The 21683-nt window shown below is 39.7% G+C and overlaps 1 protein-coding gene across 1 annotated transcript in view; it reads right to left on the bottom strand.

The window, feature by feature from the left end:
• Nucleotides 1–21683, bottom strand: part of ARHGAP10 (Rho GTPase activating protein 10) — a 341948-nt gene that overhangs the window by 37502 nt on the left and 282763 nt on the right. The window contains exon 19 of the mRNA XM_011956701.1: nt 12944–13094. Within this exon, the coding sequence (XP_011812091.1) occupies nt 12944–13094 (151 nt within the window). The remainder of the gene's footprint in view (nt 1–12943; nt 13095–21683) is intronic.

The raw sequence follows: 21683 nt of genomic DNA on the forward strand, positions 1-21683 counted from the left end.
CATATTAGTTTTCCTTAACTGGAAAAGTAAACACACACACACACACACACACACACACACACAGGCAGTTCCTTTATTAAACAAATTAGAATAGTAAAGATAGGTTACAGAATACTAAGTTTGATGTTAAAATGAAACCTTTTAAAAACTGTGAATGTAGGGATATCTTTCTTTAAAAAGAGAATCAACTCTACCCTACCATCCAAAGGAAATTCTTCTTTACTGTCCATACAGTAGTAGGTATTGTGTGATTACTCTAGAAAAAAAGTCCAGATTCTTTCATCAGAAAATCTTCCTGAAGTCTTACATTAGGGGAAAAAAGGAAGAAAGATTAAGACATTAACCCTGCCAGCTGCCCATTAAGGAAAGCAGCTACCTGTGTTTCTCACCACGGGCAGGTGCACTGAGATGCAGGTTACAACTGCCGCATGGTAGAGAGCTTCCTAAAGACCCACTTAGCCCAATTCTCAGTTACACTGCAAGCTCAAGTAATGCCATCCAGGGTAACGGCAGAACAACCTCGCTCTTCCCATTTTCCCTCTGAAACAAGGCAAGCCAAAATGGGAACTGTAACGAAGTCAAATAATGTACAGATGAATGACAGTCAGTTGCTAGATAATAATTCACTTGGCTAATATAATGTATCTGAAATCCTCGCTAGAAAAAGAAAAATGTGACTTCTCAAGAAAATAGCTTCCTACTTTCAGTCCCAAAAGCACAGAAACAAAACGACATACAGATCTGCATTCCCCCCAAAAATGAAAAGGGAACTCCTGAACTATAAATTAAAATGTCACATTAAGGCATGAAAAGATGCAATGAAATTGCCATAAACTTAAGAAGTAGATTTTATTTTCTGTTGCCCAAAGATATAAAGAAATTAAGCATAAAGCTTGCCCCAGAAAGCTACTGTGACAGCTGAAATATGCCAAAAGTGCATGCCAGGAAAAGCTGATGAGAGAATCGGCTGTTAAAACCAATCACATGACAAAAAATAAAGACGGCATTATAAAGTTATAGCAACAGCTAATGGGCATCAGGTTACAACTCCAGGAACCACCTCTACCTCTTGCAAAGGTCGATGGAAATCTGCAGCAATTCAATTACAAAGCGAGTAAGACCAGTTCAGTTGCAATGTCAATAGAAGTCAAAGCAAATTGCTTTACTCTATAAAGCAAAGAACATTTTTATGTCATAATCACAGTCCTGGGGCATTGTTTAAAGACTAAAATTTGTGCCTATATAAACAAAAAATATAACAGCCATGTGTTATTATTATTGGGAACCCACAACTACTCAGATACTTAAACTGTCTTCCATAAACTTTGAGGAAGCTGCCACTTTGACAGCTCAGGAAATTTAGAGCACTGTGCTCAGAGAACAACTTCAGTCCAGCTGAAACACTGAGGGCTGCCAGACTCCTTGCTTTTCACCTCTCCTCCCCTATTCTTCTCACCTAAGAAGGAAAGTTCATTATTATTAATTGCCAGATGGAGTCCGGGGCAGTGGCTCACACCTGAGATCAGGAGCTCGAGACCAGCCTGGCCAACAGGGTGAAACCCCGTCTCTACTAAAAATACAAAAAAACAAATTAGATGGGCGTGGTGGCAGGGGTCTGTAATCCCAGCTACTCAGGAAGCTGAGGCAGAAGAATCACTTGAACCTGGGAGGCAGAGATTGCTGTGAGCCAAGATCGTGCCATTGCACCCCAGCCTGGGCAACAAGAGTGAAACGGTCTCAAAAAAATAAATAAGTAATTGCCAGAGGGAGATGCTAGTTACCAATAAACTTAGGTATAATGTTGGACAAAAATAACCAGAAATGAAAGACTAAATTACATTTTCTTTGAAAGCATACCAAACATGAAAGCATATCTGAAGCTCTTCTGCTTCAGGTATCAGGCTCTCAAGAAAATATAAGCTAAAATTATTCAATATTCACTACATATTGGCTGGTTTACATCCATTAACTCAGTTGTTCCAGGCAAAAACCATGTCAAAGTTTTATTGTCCAAACTTGTGAGGCTTAGAGGGTGATTTGCTGAGATCATAAACAACATCAAGAGGAGGGCAGAAATTTAAACCCAGGTTTAAATCCAAACTTAACCACAAGTGAGCCAACCATTCAAGAAAACTCTTTGCTGCCTAAGTATTTCCGGTAATAGGGATCCCCAAAACGCCAGGACAACGTGACCATGAAAAAGAAGCCTGGGCAAAAGGTGAAAGACACGTGAAGTCTAACAGGAAAACACTAAGCAGTGAGAGACAGTCATTCTCAGTTAGTGCCAATGAAGTCTCTCCAGGTCAGCTCACGCTAAAGGGACTCCGTTCCCTTTCTTTCTAGACTCTGCTTCTCAATCCTTCCATTTCAGAATTTTAAATGTATATCCAACACACCAGTATGAAACACAGCTTGCTTCAGAGTTAAGTTGAAACATTTGTAAACTAAACACATATAAATGTATGCGGTATGTGTGTATGTGTGTATTTGTATGTATGTATTATAAGTAATACACTATAGACAAGATATGAAATACAAATATGTATAAAGAAAATCACCAACTCTTACCACCTAAGGATAACCATTGTTGTAACTGATTATTTTTCCAGATGTACTTGTATGCTTATAGTATATTTAAATATATAGTTTTGCCTTTAAAAGTGAGAATATTTTTGAAAACTCCATTTTAAAACTTGCTTTTTTCATTCAAAAGCATACTGTACATTATTTCTATGGACACATCTTTATCATTCCAGGATGGCAAGAGGCCTATGTGTGATGAGTAAGACATCTGCATCATCTGACTGTGTTTGGCTGGGCTGTAGAATACAAGGTCCTCTTATAAGTACATCCATACAGTAGAATGCAAAGAATACTATACAGCAGTGAAGAAAGGAGAAAGCTCTCTTTGTACTGACATAAAAAGCAACACAAAATATACTAGAAAATTTTAAAAAATAAAAAAGGTATGAAACTGACTCTTCAGTGCAGAAGAGAGTAAATAAGAATTCATATTCCTATTTGCTTATGGTGGTGGTTAATACTGAGTGTTAACTTGATTGGACTGAAGGATGCAAAGTATTGTTCCTGGGTGTGTCGGTGAGGGTGTTGCCAAAGGAGATTAACACCTAATCAGCTGCCAGAGCAGCTGGAATAAAGCAAGCAGAAGAAGGTGGAAGGACTTGACTTGCTGAGTGTTCCAGCCTTCATTCTCCCATGCTGGATGTTTCCTGCCCTCAAACATGAGAGTCCAAGTTCTTCAGCTTTTGGACTCCTAGACTTACGCCAGTGGGCTTTCAGGTCTTCGGTCACAGACTGAAGGCTGCACTGTCAGCTTCCCTACTTTTGAGGTTTTGGGACTCGGACTGGCTTCCCTGCTCCTCAGCTTGCTTGCAGATGGCCTATTGTGGGACTTCACCTTGTGATCATGTGAGTCAATACTCCTTAATAAACTCCCCTTCAATATATACATCTATCTTACTCATTCTGTCTCTGTACAGAACCCTAATACAACTGTATATAAGCATACAGAATTATAGAAGGATAGGAAACTATAGGTTGAACCATATAAAAATGATGATATTCAATCATGTTTGGCATATACCAACAGCAGTTTCACAAGGCACAAACTTGCTAATAACCGATCATCAATCCAATGTACATCTCAACTCTAGAAGCATTTCAGAAACTACAAGTTGAACTACACAAAATTCTCAATGATTATATGTGGCCTATAATATGGCGGGGGGGAGCATTTGAAATTGCTGATATTAGATAATTTTTGACCTAAAAGATGGCAATTTTATGTGCTTCAACCCATGAACATCAATGGTTACAGATCTGGCTTACAGATGCAGGCACTGAGTCAATGGGATGGAATAGATCTTTCCACTTTGTATCTTTTTATACTTTTTGAATTTTCAAACATGGGAATATATTATTTATTTAATTATTTTTAATAAAGAAGGGGAGAGAAGTGGGAGGAGAAAACAGAAAAGTAACAGCAAAATCTCATATCAAATTCAGGCAGCATCAAATTCCAAAATGTGTTCACTTTCTAAATTTCTAATAGCCTGTTAAAGTATCAGGTACCTGAGATATCCTCACTATAACCAATCTATGACCAGATGTTTGTTCATTTAGATAAGTGGTGGCATAAATTACAATAACGTGCTTTTGCAGTACTTAGTATCACTGAAATAAAATGGGTCACTTCCCTCCCCCGTGTCTCATAAAAAACAGGCCTGGACTTCTCTCCTGGAGGGCCCATGCTTGTTACATACAGTGTTTTATGTCCCATATTTAAAACTATAGTCTTCTCTGGCTCTTCCTTCTTCTTTATCTCCTGGATCAAGACCACAGCTCTGACTCCCTTACAACACTAACCATTTTTTTTTTTAATGGAAAAACTAAGAATCATTCTTAAAATTAAAAAATAAACAGCATTGTTAGAAATGCACAGAGTAGGCCGGGCGCAGTGGTTCACGTCTGTAATCCCAGCACTTTGGGAGGCCGAGGCAGGCGGATCAAGAGGTCAGGAGATCGAGACCATCCTGGCTAATATGGTGAAACCCCGTCTCTACTAAAAACTAAAAAAAAAATAGCTGGGCTTGGTGGCGGGCGCCTGTAGTCCCAGCTACTTGGGAGGCTGAGGCAGGAGAATGGTGTGAACCCGGGAGGCGGAGCTTGCAGTGAGCGGAGATTACGCCACGGCACGCTGGGCGACAGAGCGCGACTCCATCGAAAAGAACAGAACAGAACAGAACAGAAAAGACATGCACAGAGTATCTCTGAAAGACTCACAAGACAAATGGCAATGTCTGTTGACTCCAGGGAAGAGAAGTTCACAGTTGCCTTTATGTTCAGCACTCTAGAACACTTAAGAACCCAGATCCTGGAATCAGACTGCCTGGGTTCCATCCTAGCTTTGTCACAGATGTGGGTGAGTTATTGGCTTTCTCTATGCCTCAGTTTCCTGAACTATAAAATAAAAATAATAATACTACCCACAGGATTGTTCTGGATATTTTCTAAGTTTAGTAACTATTGCCAATAACAGTACTTGGTATATAACATGCTAATACGTAAGTGTTCAAAGTTATTACTCTCTGAATTTTGTATCATGCTCCTGCATACACTACTAAACATTTTAAGAAAAAGAGTATACCTTTTCAATAGCCAAGATAATAAACAGAAACTTAATCACTATTTCTCTTTAAAGAGAAAACTAAAACCCATTACCATAATCACATTTCATGCTCAAAAACTTGTGCTGCTGATTTTAAAAACTATTAGTAGACCCAAAATGCCAGTCTCAAAACTCATTTTTTGTTGTTGTTGCAGATGGGGTCTTGATCTGTCACCTAGGCTGGAGTGCAGTGGTGTCATCACAGCTCACTGCGGCCTCAACCTCCCAGGCCCGAGTGATCCTCCCAAAGTGCTGAGATTATAGGAGTGAGCCACCGAGCCTGACCCCAAATTTCATTTTCATAGGCTTAAAGGGCTCCCCCCCATCTAAAGGTGACCCTGTAGCCCTTCTTAATACAGCTTAGGAGGGCACAGAGAACGGTAGAATGAGCATGCAGAGGGAACCAGGTTGCAAAGACACAACCCAGACCTAAGAAAAGCCAACTGGAGACAACTCATGATAAATACAAGGAGCGTTCTCTGGCATTGCCTCAGTCTTGCATCATTTCTTTTTCCTCAACAGTTGGTAACAAATCATTAAGTAAAAATTAACTGGCCACAGGTTGGCTTTGTTCTATTAATTGCACACAACACTCTTAGATCATGGTCATTTTAATCATGGGCCATAGAGTTTTCAGAGCCATAGAAGTTTCTTGGAATTGGTCACACAGAGAAACACCTTCTCCCTCAAGATTTCTGCTCATCTTCCTGGCTATCAAAGAAAACGTTTTAAATCAGTCACTCTTGACAGCCTTAAAATTCCATTTCATTCAGGATAAACAATACTTTGGTTGGTTTGAAAAGATGTTTCTTAGACAGCCCAGCTACCTCCTACGCCACAAGAGTTTCAAAGGGGGCTATAAAGAGAGTGACAGCTGCTTGAATTCAGAACTAGAAATTAAAATAAAAGCTATTAGAAGTGAAGAAAAGACCCACTCCACAGGGAGACAAGCTTTAAAGAATTTTTCTCTCTTCTATAAATCTGAGTTACCTGCCATGAACTTATTTTCACCATAGAAGCAGCTATGTATTTTTTTTAAAGGCATTAAATAAGCTTTTTTTTTCCTCCTCCAGAGAAAGGGGGAAATGTTCATCCCACACAGAAGCACAGTTAAGATTACATAGGAAGCAATAGAAGTTGCCTTTCACTTTGTCACTAGCACTGTGGTTGGGGGGGGTGGGGTTGCTGAGCCTCACAGGAGGTTTCTGGGGAGACACCAACGCAGGGGAGGCATCCCACATAATTTCCAGGCACGCCACAACTCAATTACAGCCCTGAATCTTCTGGCTGCCTTTTCCAACCCATTGATCTCATCATTGTAAAAGTGAGTTAAGAAATAATCTGTCTACATATACTGTCACACATTCAAGCCTGGTCTTAAACTTCACAACACAGTAATTCCATGTCAAGGAATCCTAACACTGCTGTGAGGCGATGGCAAGGGGCTTCCAGGCTTGGGAAGTTATTACTCAGAGCCCACCCATGAAATGCCATTCCAAAACAAATTGGTAAGAATGGAGTAAAGACAGGCTGCCAATCTTAAGACAAAGATCTGCTTGTTCAGTTACCTGGATTGATTATAATTCTGCATCGAGCTGATGCATATTTACAAGGAAACATCAATAGCTACAGAATGTTGATGAAAATCCATGCCAACTATGGTTTTCCAGTGGTACTTCTCACACCTCCACATAGTTTGTGTCCTGCTAACATCATGGGAAAGACAGAGTAGTTACAATTCACTTGTGAAAACACATTCTCATAAAGGGGCATTCTACAGATGCTCTCCTGGGAACTGAGGTTACAGGGTGCACCGCTGCCGTGAATGTGAACTACTCATCCTTGGCTTCTAATGAAGGGTCTCCCTAGAATGAGTGGCCTCCCACCCCTTAATACGAGCCTACGGATGAACAAGGATACATGCACCTGTGAGGAAAAACTGGAGAAAAATGAGCTCTACTTTGCTCATGGTTATAAGACTGTTCTTTTTCTAAGTAGATGGAACATTTTAGTAACTACTTACTATTTCCCTCTTTCCACTGACTTTCCATATACACTATTTCCATGTATACTTTTTATACCAAGACATTCTATACCATTTTTTACTAAACCTATTTTTCAAAGCAGTTACATATGAGAATACATATTGAACACACTAACAAAATGGCATGCTTTCTTCCTTTTGATGGAAAGATGGTCTATTTTTAAGCTGCAAGGAAAAAACTGAAGACAAAAACAAAAACATAAACACAATGATAGATTTACCTACGAGCCTAATCTGTGGTGAATAATGTCCACTTTATCTGCCTTGATCTCCGCATCTAGTCAGTTCAGAAGTCCCTGATTTGCTTTAACATCTCTCCCAGATATCCATTTTATTTCTGCTTCCTAGTGCTAATTCAAGCCCACTTCAACCTCAGCCTAAATTACTTCATCAGCCTTTTACCATGGCTGCCTTTCAGATTCCTACTGGCAGATTAAGACAGATTAAGTTTCTTAAATATTATTTTCCAAATGTTACAACTCTTCTCCCTTGCTGAAAAATATGCAGTGGTTCCTCTTATCATTTTAAACCTAAAGCAACTTTCCCCAGCTTTAAGAGTACTACCCTGCAGCAGCAGCTATAGTTCGAGTGCTTACTATGTGCCAGACATTAGGCTAAACACATTAACAACTGAACCTTCTCAACCATCCTCAGTGGTAGATACTATTACCAACCTGATTTTGTAGCTAATAAAATAGATTTAGAGAGGGTAAGCAATTTGTCCATGAGTACAGAGTCAGGATACATATTCCCCAGCCCAGGCTCCAATGCACTCATCTGTCCCCTAGGCTGTCTCTCCTGGGTCTAAGTCTTCCACATTAGGTCCACCTATCATTCACAACCGCCAACGCTGTCCCCTTCTAATCAGGGAGTCTCACACCTGGCTCTGGCTCTCTGCTCCTGCCATGCCTCAGTCACGCTACTCCCCTTACCTAAAACCCTTTCCCACACAACTGCCAAAACAGCTCATTTTAAGGAAACCAGAAAGCCTCCCCTACAGACTTCCCTTCCTCAGAGCTAGCACTGGGTACTCATTGCCACATTGTTTCTTATTTCACTGCAGTGACAAATATCACTGCAGTGACAAATAGAATAGGAATAGAAAATCAGCTCCTTGAGAAGAAAAACTGTATGTGGCAGGATGTGGAGCGCACAAAAGCTCTTCAATAGATACGTGGTATAATTCTGATTTTCATATTTAGTGTAATAAAAACCACTAATAAATGGTAGAGGCAAAAACAACTTCCAAATGGCTAACAGCATTCCATCGTTTAGAATTAAAAATCTACATTTAAAAAGACCACAAAGTGGCCTGCTTTCTAATTTTCTATTCTCTGGCTCATGCCTCAAAATCAAACCAGACTCTTTCAACCTACCCTAAGACGGCTAATTTAAATCATCAGCATTGCTCTCATTGACAAGTGACAATTAAATTTTAGCTAATTATTCAAAGTTCTAATTTGATATTACTCAGGCTGAAAGGACATCTATATATGACTTATTTGTCCTACTCTGATTTTAGAGACTCATCTAGATCAAGGTATGTTCCTACTTAGGACACAAGGAAATGATCACGTGTCATTGTTTATCCATCTCTGCCCCGCTCAACAGTATTTTCACTTTTTGCTGAGAAGGCTCTGTATCCTCCTCATGGTATCTACCACGCTGTGGGACTACAATAACACATGCTCAACAAAATGTGCTGCAGTTAGCACATTCGTGATCCAAATGTGAAAGTGCCAACCCGACGATACCCAAGTAAGACCAACACTCAAATGTTATTAAATCTTGCCAATTGGCTTGCAAGATGATTTTGTTTTCAACTCACTATAAGTCATATTTTTTTAAGTTGCCTAAATAAGTAAGCTGCTATATCATGTTACAAAAGAAGACAGGCAAAGAATACTTAATTACACAAGAAGATACATATAAAACCTAGTTCTGTAAATGTCTAGTTCTGTTTAAAATTAGAGCTAGCATGAAGAAAGAGATTCAGATGGTAATCCTCTTCTCCCTGACTCCCCAAACCTTCGCTTAAAATTTCTTCTGCCTTGAATGAAAAATAACAAAGATCACTTTGATCTCATATAGCCTCCTGAACTTTCCTTGCATTTGGGGGAATTACAATAAACACAGCAGCCCCTCTGTATGTCAGAGATTATAAGGATACGCACTTGGAGTGGGGACAGGAGAAAACAAACACATAACATATATTTAACATTTTTAGAGTCATCTCACTAGTTCTAAAGAAATAAAAACATAGGATATAACTTGAAAATGAAATGAAAGCAAACCTTTGATTTCTAATCTTTTTAGCACTTAGCAGCCTACCTCATATTTTGCTTTTTCATAACTGACTTAGCCAAATCTGCTCAGCTTTGATGTTCATGAGATTAAATGTTATATGAAAACTGAGCAATATGGCTTCAACAAAATAATAAAAGATGAGAATCTCACAAAGATTTAACAGCTGCTCTAATTTAAGAAAACAAGCCAGATATTATATCCATTTTAGTTCATATTAATCATCAATAAAGAACCTTAAGCAAGTAACTAGAATTTTAAAGTCTTTTGCAAATAAGTTTAATATCATTTAATCACATATTACAAAGAAAAATAATGAGCATACACAGTACAGCTAAATGCGCCAATGCCAATGGAAGTCTTTACTAAAGTAAAAGACACTCGGTGTATTTAGTTAAACTGGTCATCTCTCCAATGGGAGTGGGGGTGAGATTGAATGAACATAACAGAAAACATGTCTCCCAGCAGAGGATCTCCCCTCCAGCTTCATGCTGGGTTTTCCACAGGACCATCCTACCGTGACACATGCTAACAGGCTTGCTGACTCTTCACTGATGCTTTTTTGATCTGCCTGATGTTGAACTGAAACCAATTCCGAGTGTGTTCCAAGACTGGCTGTTTGGGACATCACACAGTTTCATACTCTACTCATTGTAGAAGAAGAAACAACACACCACAAACCACTTCACTCAAATACCAAATCTCTGACCAAATTATAGGGCTGAAGAACATCTCCAGTCATCCAATCCAGTTCCTCGAATCTTGGCAGATAGTCTACCTAACTTATAAGCAAAAACTATTCATCCTGGATTTCATTAAGTCAAACTTATACTACAATGAGTCAAGGGGCAGGGGCAGGGAAGAGAGAGAAGCATATTTGTATACACATTTTCTATCTGTCCCATATAAACTAGAACATTTGGAAAAATAATCAACCAAAGTTGTCTATAATAACGCATATTTTAACCCAAACTAGATTAACATGGGAAGTCACTTCACTATTAACAATAAGAAAAATATACAAAAAAATTAAACTTTTTGAAACCTTCAAGTCATTTTGACAATTACATGATTCAAGCTACTTAAAAAAAAAATTAAGTCCTAATGACAAGAATACATCTTCTTTTGGAAGTAAAGTTTTCAATATGCTAAGTGACATTCAATAACATGAATAGTTGTTTTCAGTATTCTTTCCCTATATGCTTCCTTTCCAATAAATGTATTCATTTTTTAGAATATGTAAAATATAAAAGCCTATGACAAAATATAGACCCTATTCTGTTCTCTCTGAAATAACTATTTTTTCACACAACTAAATCTTAACTACAAAAAACTGAGGGCAAGGGAGAATAACAGTTTTAAGTTGCTTTATCTTACCATATAACCTCTAAGATAAGATAAAATCACACTATGACCAAACTTAAGAGTTTTCCTGATTCTGACAACTTAAAAAAAAAATCCCAATGTTGCAACCAAGGATGAATATAAAGCTATAAAATACTTCACGAAATACAAAATGTAGAACAAAACATCATATAATGAACATAAAAACCAGACTAAAGAAGTTGAGTATCTGACAATCTTTTCCCTTAAAAATGAAGCAATTTTAACGAATTATTTTATCACCTACAAGTTAGGAAGGCTATGACTGCACACTAGCTTGAATGTTCCCATAAGAGATGTGTTAAATACTACTACAGAAGCTTCTTACCATTAATAATCACTTAGCAATCCAATGATCAAAAGGTTAATCCACTAAATAAATTTGACTGGATATTACAATCCCATTGCTAAGAACATCAAAATGGTAGATGTGATCCTAAGACCAAAATGTCCTTCCTTACTCATCTACCTCATGAAATAGAGTCACTTCCATTTTGCTCAAGGGCCAAGGAGCCATTTGAGGTATTCTGTGTCTTCTTGATTTCTTTTTTCTTTCCTACTTTCCAACATTTGCTTATTTCACTATTTATTAACACTTCCATCAGAGGACAAGTGAGATGTAAGAGAAGGTGCAATTCAAACCAGTCACTTTTACTCCTATTAACAACTCTGCTGAGAAAGAATGAATGTGAGAAAGAGACAGAAGAACAAAGTTAGCTAGGATCAGAAGTTGAAATGAGTGTCTAAAAGGAAGTACTGAAATTATAGCTTAATTGTAATGATTCATGTCCTTCCTCTGGAAATTATCCAATTGTAAAACTAATATTTGTATCATATGTACCTTTGTCTTAAGCAATATAAAAGAATCCCACATTTTAGCCCCCCTGTGTCATTACAGGAGGCATTCTGAGTCTTCCTCAAGATACCTTTAAGTCAGGCAAGCTGAAGACAGTTGTCACCTGCTTGCATGGATCTCTGGATATTAACCAGCTGGCCATGTGTGCATGCAGCTGCCTATGATGAAGGTATTGTATTTGTCCCCATCCTCATCCCCTTCGTCACTCTGCTAATCTCACACTTCCCAACTAAGGTAACCTGGGTAGCTCAAGGATAATAAATGAAAGACTCTTTTCTTAAACAAAGAGGACTAGAAGAAGAATGAAGACTACTTTCAAATTCAGCAAATGTTCTCAATAAGAGGAAGGCCTCACAAGACGAGTCACAGCTTTAGGCTACGTACTGAAAATGCAGGTTTGGATACCAGAATCATCTTACTCTCCACACCAATAACCACATGATTACAAATCAGCAATGGGAGGCCTGTGCACGGCTCCCAGTCTTGTTTTGTATAGATCAGTGTTGAAAACTCAGATTTCTAGGCTCTGTAAAAACTGGGCAATCTGGCAACACTGAAACAACAGAGCCACATGGCAATGATTACCTAGAACAGGGTGGCTCAGATAGGACGTAAGAACTTCCACTGGCCAGAGTTCCACTGCAGCCCAGTTCCCACAGGCCTGGCCCAGGTAGGCAGGCCAACTTGCCACCCCTGCCATAAGATGAAGCATTGTGCCTGATGAGCAAGTCAGAAAAATGGGGCAAGTAAGGCACACAAGCCGTAAACCCCGGTGTGATGGTGAACTGTGCCTTTAATCTAGATGCATTTAACATGAGACTCCATCTGCTCCTCTCATAAAAGATCTGCTTTAATTTTAGTTCCCCTTCCATTTGTCTCAGGGTTATGTAACCTCACAGGAGGTCACACAAGTCTCCCGAAAAAGAAATTTAAGCTGCCTTTTAAAAATAAAAAAAGAACCATGCATAACAAAGACAAACACAAAACTGAAACTTGAGTTTTCCCCCTTACAAAAAAGCTTCACCCTCCCTGTATATCTCAAAATTATAATCTTAAGGGAAGAAGAAATTAAAACACAGATGACAGAAAACTGTGGCCTGCCCTGAGGACATATGATATGTCATACTCTCAACATGCTATCAAGCAAAAAATATCATTAACATCTTACCATCTTCCAGCTCCAGACAAAGATTGTAGACGGCCACGGGCCTCTTGGTTCTCTGGCCTTGTCTCTTTGACTGCCTTGGTGGTGCATTTGGGGGTGATGCTGACAGGCAGGTCGGCTCAGGGAATGTGGTATCGGGCGGTGTCCGAAAAATCTGCCATCAAAGCATAAAGGACAGGAATTATTTACCATGAACAGAAACCTGTGCGTTACTCCAGTAAACGAGCACCACAACATTTGATCTGGAGTTCATTCAAGACAGGCTAGAGCCCAAAATTCATTCCTTCAAATGAAGGGAAGAGGTCATAGCCTTTTATTTTTTTTATTTATTTTTTTTTTTTGAGACGGAGTCTCGCTCTGTTGCCCGGGCTGGAGTGCAGTGGCCGGATCTCAGCTCACTGCAAGCTCCGCCTCCAGGGTTTACGCCATTCTCCTGCCTCAGCCTCCCGAGTAGCTAGGACTACAGGCGCCCGCCACCGCGCCCGGCTAGTTTTTTTTTTGTATTTTTTTAGTAGAGACGGGGTTTCACCGTGTTAGCCAGGATGGTCTCGATCTCCTGACCTCGTGATCCGCCTGTCTCGGCCTCCCAAAGTGCTGGGATTACAGGCTTGAGCCACCGCGCCCGGCGCCTTTTATTTTTTTAACAGAAGATTCCAAAATAAAATATCTGATTAAATTTAAGTCAAAACGATATCAGATTGTTATATGATTGTTATATATCAAATAATTCATTCCAAAACTAAACAAGTAAAACTATCGTTAGCTGATATAGACAGTACCACAGCCCTTCATCTCCAAAGGAAGCAGCCAGGATAAAACATTAAAAATAAGTATTTCATTAAATTTTACAGGTTATATTTACACCAAAACGTTGGCCTCAATTTTTTCCAAACTACGTAAACAGAAACATATGACTGCAAATACTTTTTACACATTTAAAAATAGCCTATGCTTATGAAATTACCTTTCTAGCTTCCCATTTACATTTTTCATAAAATGTTTTCTAGATTTTATCAATTCATTTAATACCCTCTAACTCCTCTTTTATTTCCCCTTTCATTTATGAAACCTAGAATATTAGCACCTTGATTTATCTACAATGTCATTCATAGATCAGTAAGAATAACATTAATTAAAATGTGCTGCTCCTTTGCTTAGCAAATTTTGAGAAAAGCAATCTGTGCCACAAAGGAAAGCATATCATACAGAGGTGATTGATAATAGACCCTCCGTAGCTGCAAGATCCCAGTTTAGAGGCTTCCTTCCAGCCACGCTGCAGGCCCTTCATCCTTCAATAAAGTCATAAAGTAAAATACATTAGAGATATCAACGTAATAGAAGCTGCATCTCTAAAGGGCTGACGTTCCTCAGGTGGAAGCAGAAAACAGGAAGAAAGTCAGTTAGCTTTAAACAAAACATGAATATAAAACCCACAAATACCTAATGTATGCGGGGCTTAAATCCTAGAGGGCAGGTTGATGGATGCAGCAAACCACCATGGCACATGTATACCTATGTAACAGACCTGCACGTTCTGCACATGTATCCCAGAACCTGCACATTCTGCACGTGTATAATTTAAAAACAAAAAGCACTATGAGAATGTCTGTTTTATATTTTTTATATTAAAAGAGAAAGTGGGACACAACCTTCCATACAAGTGAGGGTGTATCACTTACATATACCTATCACTGAACAACTAACAACGATGTTGCAGTTTTAATTGCACAGTCTAAAAGTTCGCACCTTAAAACTATTACATACCAATAAAAATAAGCTATTTCAAAGAGAACGTTTGCTTTATAGTCCCATACTGCCCCCTCATGTGTAAATGAAATTTTAAAAAAATGATTTAAGTTACTGTAGACAAATATGTGCTAGTGAAAATTTAATTTATTGCTCCAACTGGTAACCTGCTAACAGCATGTTTCCACAAAATCTGTGTTCCAATAGGCCCATCTGGCCAACACTGAACTACTTATCTGCCTGAAAACCCCTCTGCTGCCTGGACTATCATCCACAGCTGGATTTACTGCCATGTGTCATTGTTCAGATGTAAGAAGGCTGTGGGGTGGTGGGAACAGGAAAGCAGTTAAGTTGAGAAGTCCCATAACAGTGAAGGAGAGAAGAAAAGCCAGGAAACAAGACTCCACTGAAAAAAAAAAATGGCACCTGTGACATTTAAAACAGCTCCCCAGCTTACCTACTAATATGTTTGATGTTTACAAACATGGCAGATGCCTCTAGGATGTCCCAGAATAGAAAACCAAGCCATACACACAGCCAGTATATCCAAAGCATACATTAGCAAAGAAAAAGTTATATCCCAACAACTGGTGATGGACAGATGATAACCTCCAAACAGACCCTCTCAGAGGATCATACTGACTGGAGCGGTGCAAATGCTGAAAACTGCCCCACCTCTTTCCTCCAGTTTGAAGTGAGGGTGTTGGGGAAAGGGTGTGGAGGGGTGAGGTGTGGAGGCCACCCCAAACTGCAGAGTCAGACTACCAAGCAAAATGAGACCCTGCAGAGGACTGATCTCAGTCCTTCCCAGCACCTCAGTCCAAATCTCAGGGCTGGGCCCAACCCAGGTTGGTCTCCAGAAGACTTAAGGCACTGTTTAGCTCACATCAGAGTATCTGGGAATGAGGACCAAGCTTTGGAGTCTGTTTTGTTTTCTTTGGTTTACATCTTAAAGCTCCTCAGGTGATCCTTTTGTATAGTCAAGACTAAGAAACAATGATTTAGACATAGGTATTCCACTGTTATTTTATACTTGTCTCGGATGAACAAAAGTCAGTATCAAAACACCAGAAAATGGGAGTGCAAATGAGTTCAACCATTATGGAAGACAGCATGGTGATTCCTCCAAGATTTAGAAACAGAAATATTAATACCATTTGACTCAGCAATCCCATTACCACGTATATACCCAAGGAATGTAAATCATTCTGTTATAAAGATACACACCATGTGTATGTTCACTGCAACACTATTCACAATAGCAAAGACATGGAATCAACCCAAATGTCCATCAATAATAGACTGGATAAAGAAAATGTGTTGTATATACATATACCTTAGAATACTATGCCGTCATAAAAATGAACAAGATCCTGTCCTTTGCAGGGACATGGATGGAGCTGGAAGCCATTATCCTCAGCAAAGTAATGCAAAGAAAATAATAATAATAATAATAATAATAATAAAACGCATGTTCTCACCTATAAGTAGGAGCTGAACGATGTGAACCATGGACACATGGGGGAACACACACTGAGGCCTGTCAGTGGGGAAGGAGGAGGGAGAGCATCAGGAAGAACAGCTAATGCATGCTGGGCTTAATACCTAGGTGATGGGTTGATAGGTGTAGCAAACCAGCATGCCACACGTTTGTGTAACAAATCTGCACATCCTGTACATGTACCCCAGAACTTAAAAGTTGAAGGGGAAAAAAAACACCAGAAAAATTATTTCATAAAATTTGGCACTGTACATATATAATCAATTTCTTGAACCTTACCAAGTCCTAATGAGGTATAAAATATGTCAGAGATTCTAAACACACACCACACCCTCAATAAGTTCTATGTTGTATAGGCTAAAGATCCCAAATCCAAAAATCTGAAATCTGAAACACTCCAAAATCTGAAACTTTTGAGCACTGACATGACACTCAAAGGAAATGCTCATTGGAGCATTCTGAATTTCAGATTTGGGATACGCAACTATTACATATAATGCAAATATTCAAAAATCAAAAAAAAATTGAAATTCATAACACTTCTGGTCCCAAGCATTTCCATGAAGGGATACTCAACCTGTATTAGCACTTCAGAAAGCTAAGCTATCATCCTGATTAACACGGGCAGCAAATCACAGATGCTCATCTAAGATAGCACTATCCTGGTTTTAAATCCTAACAGCTATGGAAGGTCAGGTTAGACTTTTTTTTTTTTTTTTTCCCTGAGGTGGAGTCTCACTCTGTCACCCAGGCTGGAGTGCAATGGTGTGATCTCAGCTCAGCTTGGCTCACTGCAACCTCCGCCTCCTGGGTTCAAACGATTCTCCTGCCTCAGCCTCCTGAGTAGCTGGGATTACAGGCGCGCACCACCATGCCCAGCTAATTTTTGTATTTTTAGTAGAGATGGGGTTTCACCATGTTGGTCAGGATGGTCTCTAACTCCTGACCTCATGATCTGCCCACCTCAGCTTCCCAAAGTGCTGGGATTACAGGTGTGAAATGAGAACCATTATGCTTGTACTATAGGGATTAAGTGACATAATGTTTATAAAGTGTTCAGTACAGTGCCTGGCACACAGTAGCCAGAAATAAATGGTAGCTATTTGTATTCATAATATAATTGCAACAGTAAATAATTATAAAAATGAATTCAGACCCTCATGACTCCACTCAACTGCTATTTTAGAGGGCACTAATTTCTTGGGGTCTTGAATATTCCCCAAATTCAGCGCTCTGAGCCAAGTTATTCTAAAGCGCTATGGAAAAGGACATCAAGCAATGGACTAAAGAAAAGTAACAAATGGAGCACCTTTACAAAATTCCCAAGTAACCTGGAATCAAACAATTGTTTCCTGTATTTATTTCTGTACTCTAGCACTGAAATTTTGGATATAAAATACTTCCTAATTCATTTAATACATTTAACATTTAATAAACACCTACTAGGTAGCAAGCTTTCTCATAAGCAGTTTAGTAGTCTCAGCAGCCTTTGAGGTAAGATACTGTTCTACACATTTTACAAATAAGCAAAGCTCAAAAATTAAACAATTAGCACAAGTCTCTACGGTTTCAAAATGGTAGAGTTGGCATCTGAAGTTGGCTTTCATTCCAAAGTCACTGCTGCCAAACTATAAAAATATTATAGGTTTATGAAACAAACAACATTTAATTCTTAGGGAAAAATACTACCAGCTAGTACTATCTTCTATCTGTTTAGAAAGAGTAAAATGGGGAATAGCTACATAAATTCACCATCCCCTTCTACATGTTCTGAGAATACATTACCTTTATATGCATTTACTTTGTCTTCCAATGCCCCAGTTCTGAAGCCTTTTTTTTTTTTTTTTTTTTTTGATACAAAGCCATGCTCTGATGATCTCTCTGAAACACCAGGAATGACTTAAAGGGACACTGTTTTTAGAGCTACAAGAAGAGGAAATAGTAAAACTATTTACTTTAAAATTCTGACCTGTGATTTTGGCAATCGAATTCTAGAAGATAAAATGTAGCTTATCTTGTTCTACATTGCCAAGATGTGTGTCATCTCTAAAGATAATACTGATTTGCCAATTCTAGAACCACTGCATGGATGTAAATTCCTCTCAGTGCCCAGGTCTCCTTCTAAGATTACCCAGCTCTCCCAACTTTCCTGACATCACACCTCTCACTGCCTTTGTTCTAGGAGAGATGAACTTATCTTAAGCAATATTGAGAATCAAGAGATTACATCTATTCAAAACTTTTATTCCCCCCAGGGTGAAAATTTTTTCACAGCACCTACGTATTTACAACATAAGAAAAACTCAAGTCTGACAATCCAATGACAAAAAACACTCCACGTGTAGGCATGCCAGGTAAGGAAGTGCTTGCTTACTTGGGTCTCCTAAGAGTGCCAGCACAAACAGCAGTCTGGCACTACTGTTCAGAGTTACAGATTCCTCAGACACAACACAATGGATGTTTATGCCCATGGGACTCAGCCATTTATACAAATCCCTCCCCAAGTCCTTCACGCTCTGCTACCAGGGGCCACATGTGGAAACGACTGCACCACTTCTGCCAGAAATACTTTGCCAATAACAGGATATAAGACAGTCTCTGAAAATTCTGCTTTAGCACACAACTTAAACCTGAAGCATTTGATTGAACTGAATTAATAAATACTGTAAGTCCACAGTATCTATCTATGTAATGATATCACACTTCCTCTCCCTGAATTCCTTTATATACACACACACATACTCACATACATATTTATGGTTACTGGCTCATCACTGTCACAGCTCTCATTATAATGTTAGGATACTTTAGACCTTAGAAGCAGGCCTCAGAAAACAGAATCTCTCTCTGCTCTCCCCAAGGCAGGTATCTTCCCCTGCATTAAAGAACTGGCCTTCCTGGCTTACCTATTAATTATTTATATTAAAAGAAAAAGTAGCACACAATCTTTGATACAAGTGAGGGTGTATCAGGCACTGTCTATACCTAAAGACAGTTTTACCTGTTTAGTTTTGGAATGAATTATTTGATGTGTAACGATCTGATGTTGTTTTGACTTAAATTTAATCAGATTTTATTTTCGAATCTTCTATTAAAAAAATAAATCCTCTGACCTTCCTTGTCTGACTTTAGGTCATAAGACCTCCATTTCAGAAGGCGTCTTGCTCTATATTCTGGAGGAGGGAATGCTGCACAGAGAGGCCAAGAAGAATCTGAACAGTCAGGCGTTGCTGGGTTTCTCTTTCAGTCCATTAGCATTCGATCAGACCCTTTCTGTACAATTATATTTCCGCTTTGTGGTCAGTCACGCCCATCCAATGAAGTCTCCATAAGGTATGAAAAGCTTCTGGAGAGCTGAACACAGAGCTTCCTGTAGGGTGGTACACCAAGGGGAGGCATGGAAGCTCCACACCCCTTCCTCCAGAGCTCACCCTATGCATCTCTTTATCTGTATCCCTAGCAATGTCATTCATTCATTCACTTTACTTTTCTGAGACAGAGGCTCACTCTGTCCCCCAGGCTGGAGTGCAGTGGCACAATCTTGGCTCACTGCAATCTCCACCACCCAGGCTCAAGCGATTCTCCTGCCTCAGCCTCCCGGGTAGCTGGGATTACAGGCATGCACCACCACACCCAGCTCGTTTGTTTGTTTGTTTTTTGTTTTTTTAAGTAGAGATGAGGTTTCACCATGTTGCCCAGACTAGTCTTAAACTCCTGGCCTCAAGTGATCTGCCTGCTGCGGCCTCCCAAAGCATACAATGTCCTGTATACTAAATCGGTAAATGTGTTCGAGTTCTGTGAGCCACTCTAGCAAATTAATCGAAACCAAAGCAGGGGTTGTGGGAACCCCAAGTGGAAGCCAGTCAGTCAGAATTTCTGGAAGCCTGGATTCGCGACTAGCATCTGAAAAGGGGGCAGTCTTGGGGACTAAGCCCTCAATCTGTGGCATCTGGCACTACCTCCAGGTGTTGGAACTGAATGGGAGGTCACCTAACTGGCGCTGGCTGGAGAGCTGACTGCTTGCTTGGTGTGTAGGGAAAACCCCCACACATCTGGACACGGACGTTTTCTGTGTTGATTGTTGTGTTATGAGAACAGAGGAAAAAACAATTTGCATTTTTTCCCTCATTAATTTTTTTTTCTTTCAGAGACAGGGTCTTGCTCTGTTGCCCAAGATAGAGTGCAGTGGTACAATCACAGGTTGCTGCAGCCTTGAACTCCTGGGCTCAAGCAATCCTCCTGCCTCAGCCTCTTAAGTAATTAGGATTTCAGGCACGTGTCACCACAACCAAGTAATTTTTCATGTTTTTGTAGAGACAGGATCTCGTTCTGTCAGCCAGGCTAATCTCGAACTCCCGGTCTCAAGTGACCCTCCCACCACAGCCTCTCAAAGCACTGGGTTTACAGGTGTGAGTCACCGCATCCAGCTCCAGTAACTCTTTTTTAGAAAGATGTTTCTACCAACGAGTTCACTGGTCTTTATTATGACAGGAAGATTATGTTTGTATATTCCCATGTTCTCAAATAATGACAGTTGCAACTTCTGGGTACTTGCCACATGCCTGACATTATGCCAAGTGCTTGACTTACAAAGATTTGAACCCACTTCCCTCACTCCACTGCACATGTCTTGACCACTGTGTTCCACTGCCTCCAACATCACCCAGCCATACCAAGCCCCATTCACAGTATGTCCTCTGTGCTGATGTCTTATTTCACAGAACTATACTTATCCATAAGCAGACAGAGGTATTTCCAGAAGACAGCTAGAAATCAATGCAGGCTCTCCTAAGTTAACATAGAAAGGAGGGACAGAAATAAAATGTCCAGTCTTCTTTCTAAAATAGCACAGTTACGAAATGGCCAAATACTACTCTGAGCTTTGGAGTCTACAGGTTTAAGCAAACCCTGATCACCTTGGGGTTGTTTGACTAGGTTCGCTCCAAGGCAACCTGAACTTCAACCTACAACTTTACCTCAGTAGCTACCACGTGAACAGTACAGAGAGAGAGCACCGAAAACCTTTTCCAGCTCTCTGTCCTTGAATCACCATGACTAAATATGGGTCTTTTCTAGAAAATTTAACTAGAATTGACGACAGGGTCTGACAGTAAAATACCAGTCGGGTTCAGGCTTGAGGCTGGAAATATTCTACAGTTTCATGTTTGTTCTGGTTCATTAAAACTCAGAATCTTGAAGCTGGAAAGTATACTACTTACCCCTAAGGCCAAGCCCATTATTTCACAGTTGAGCAAACTGAGGCCCCGTGGTTAAAGATTTGCTCATATTCACACCACTAGTCAGTGGCAGAGTCAGGCCTTATTCCCAGAGCAGGTCTCATGGCCAACAGCTACTTCCTGTCTTCCTAGCTTTGACCCCTTCTTTCTATTTCCAACAAAGTACCCCTCATGCATGTACTTCCTCTTCTGGGCAGATTTTGCTGAATAGCTGAAATTCCTCAAAGTGATTTCCAATGCATTACAGATGCAAGAGGCT

This window comes from Colobus angolensis, unplaced genomic scaffold, assembly GCF_000951035.1.
Source record: "Colobus angolensis palliatus isolate OR3802 unplaced genomic scaffold, Cang.pa_1.0 Scaffold111, whole genome shotgun sequence".
In the NCBI taxonomy this organism is placed as follows: Eukaryota; Metazoa; Chordata; class Mammalia; order Primates; family Cercopithecidae; genus Colobus; species Colobus angolensis.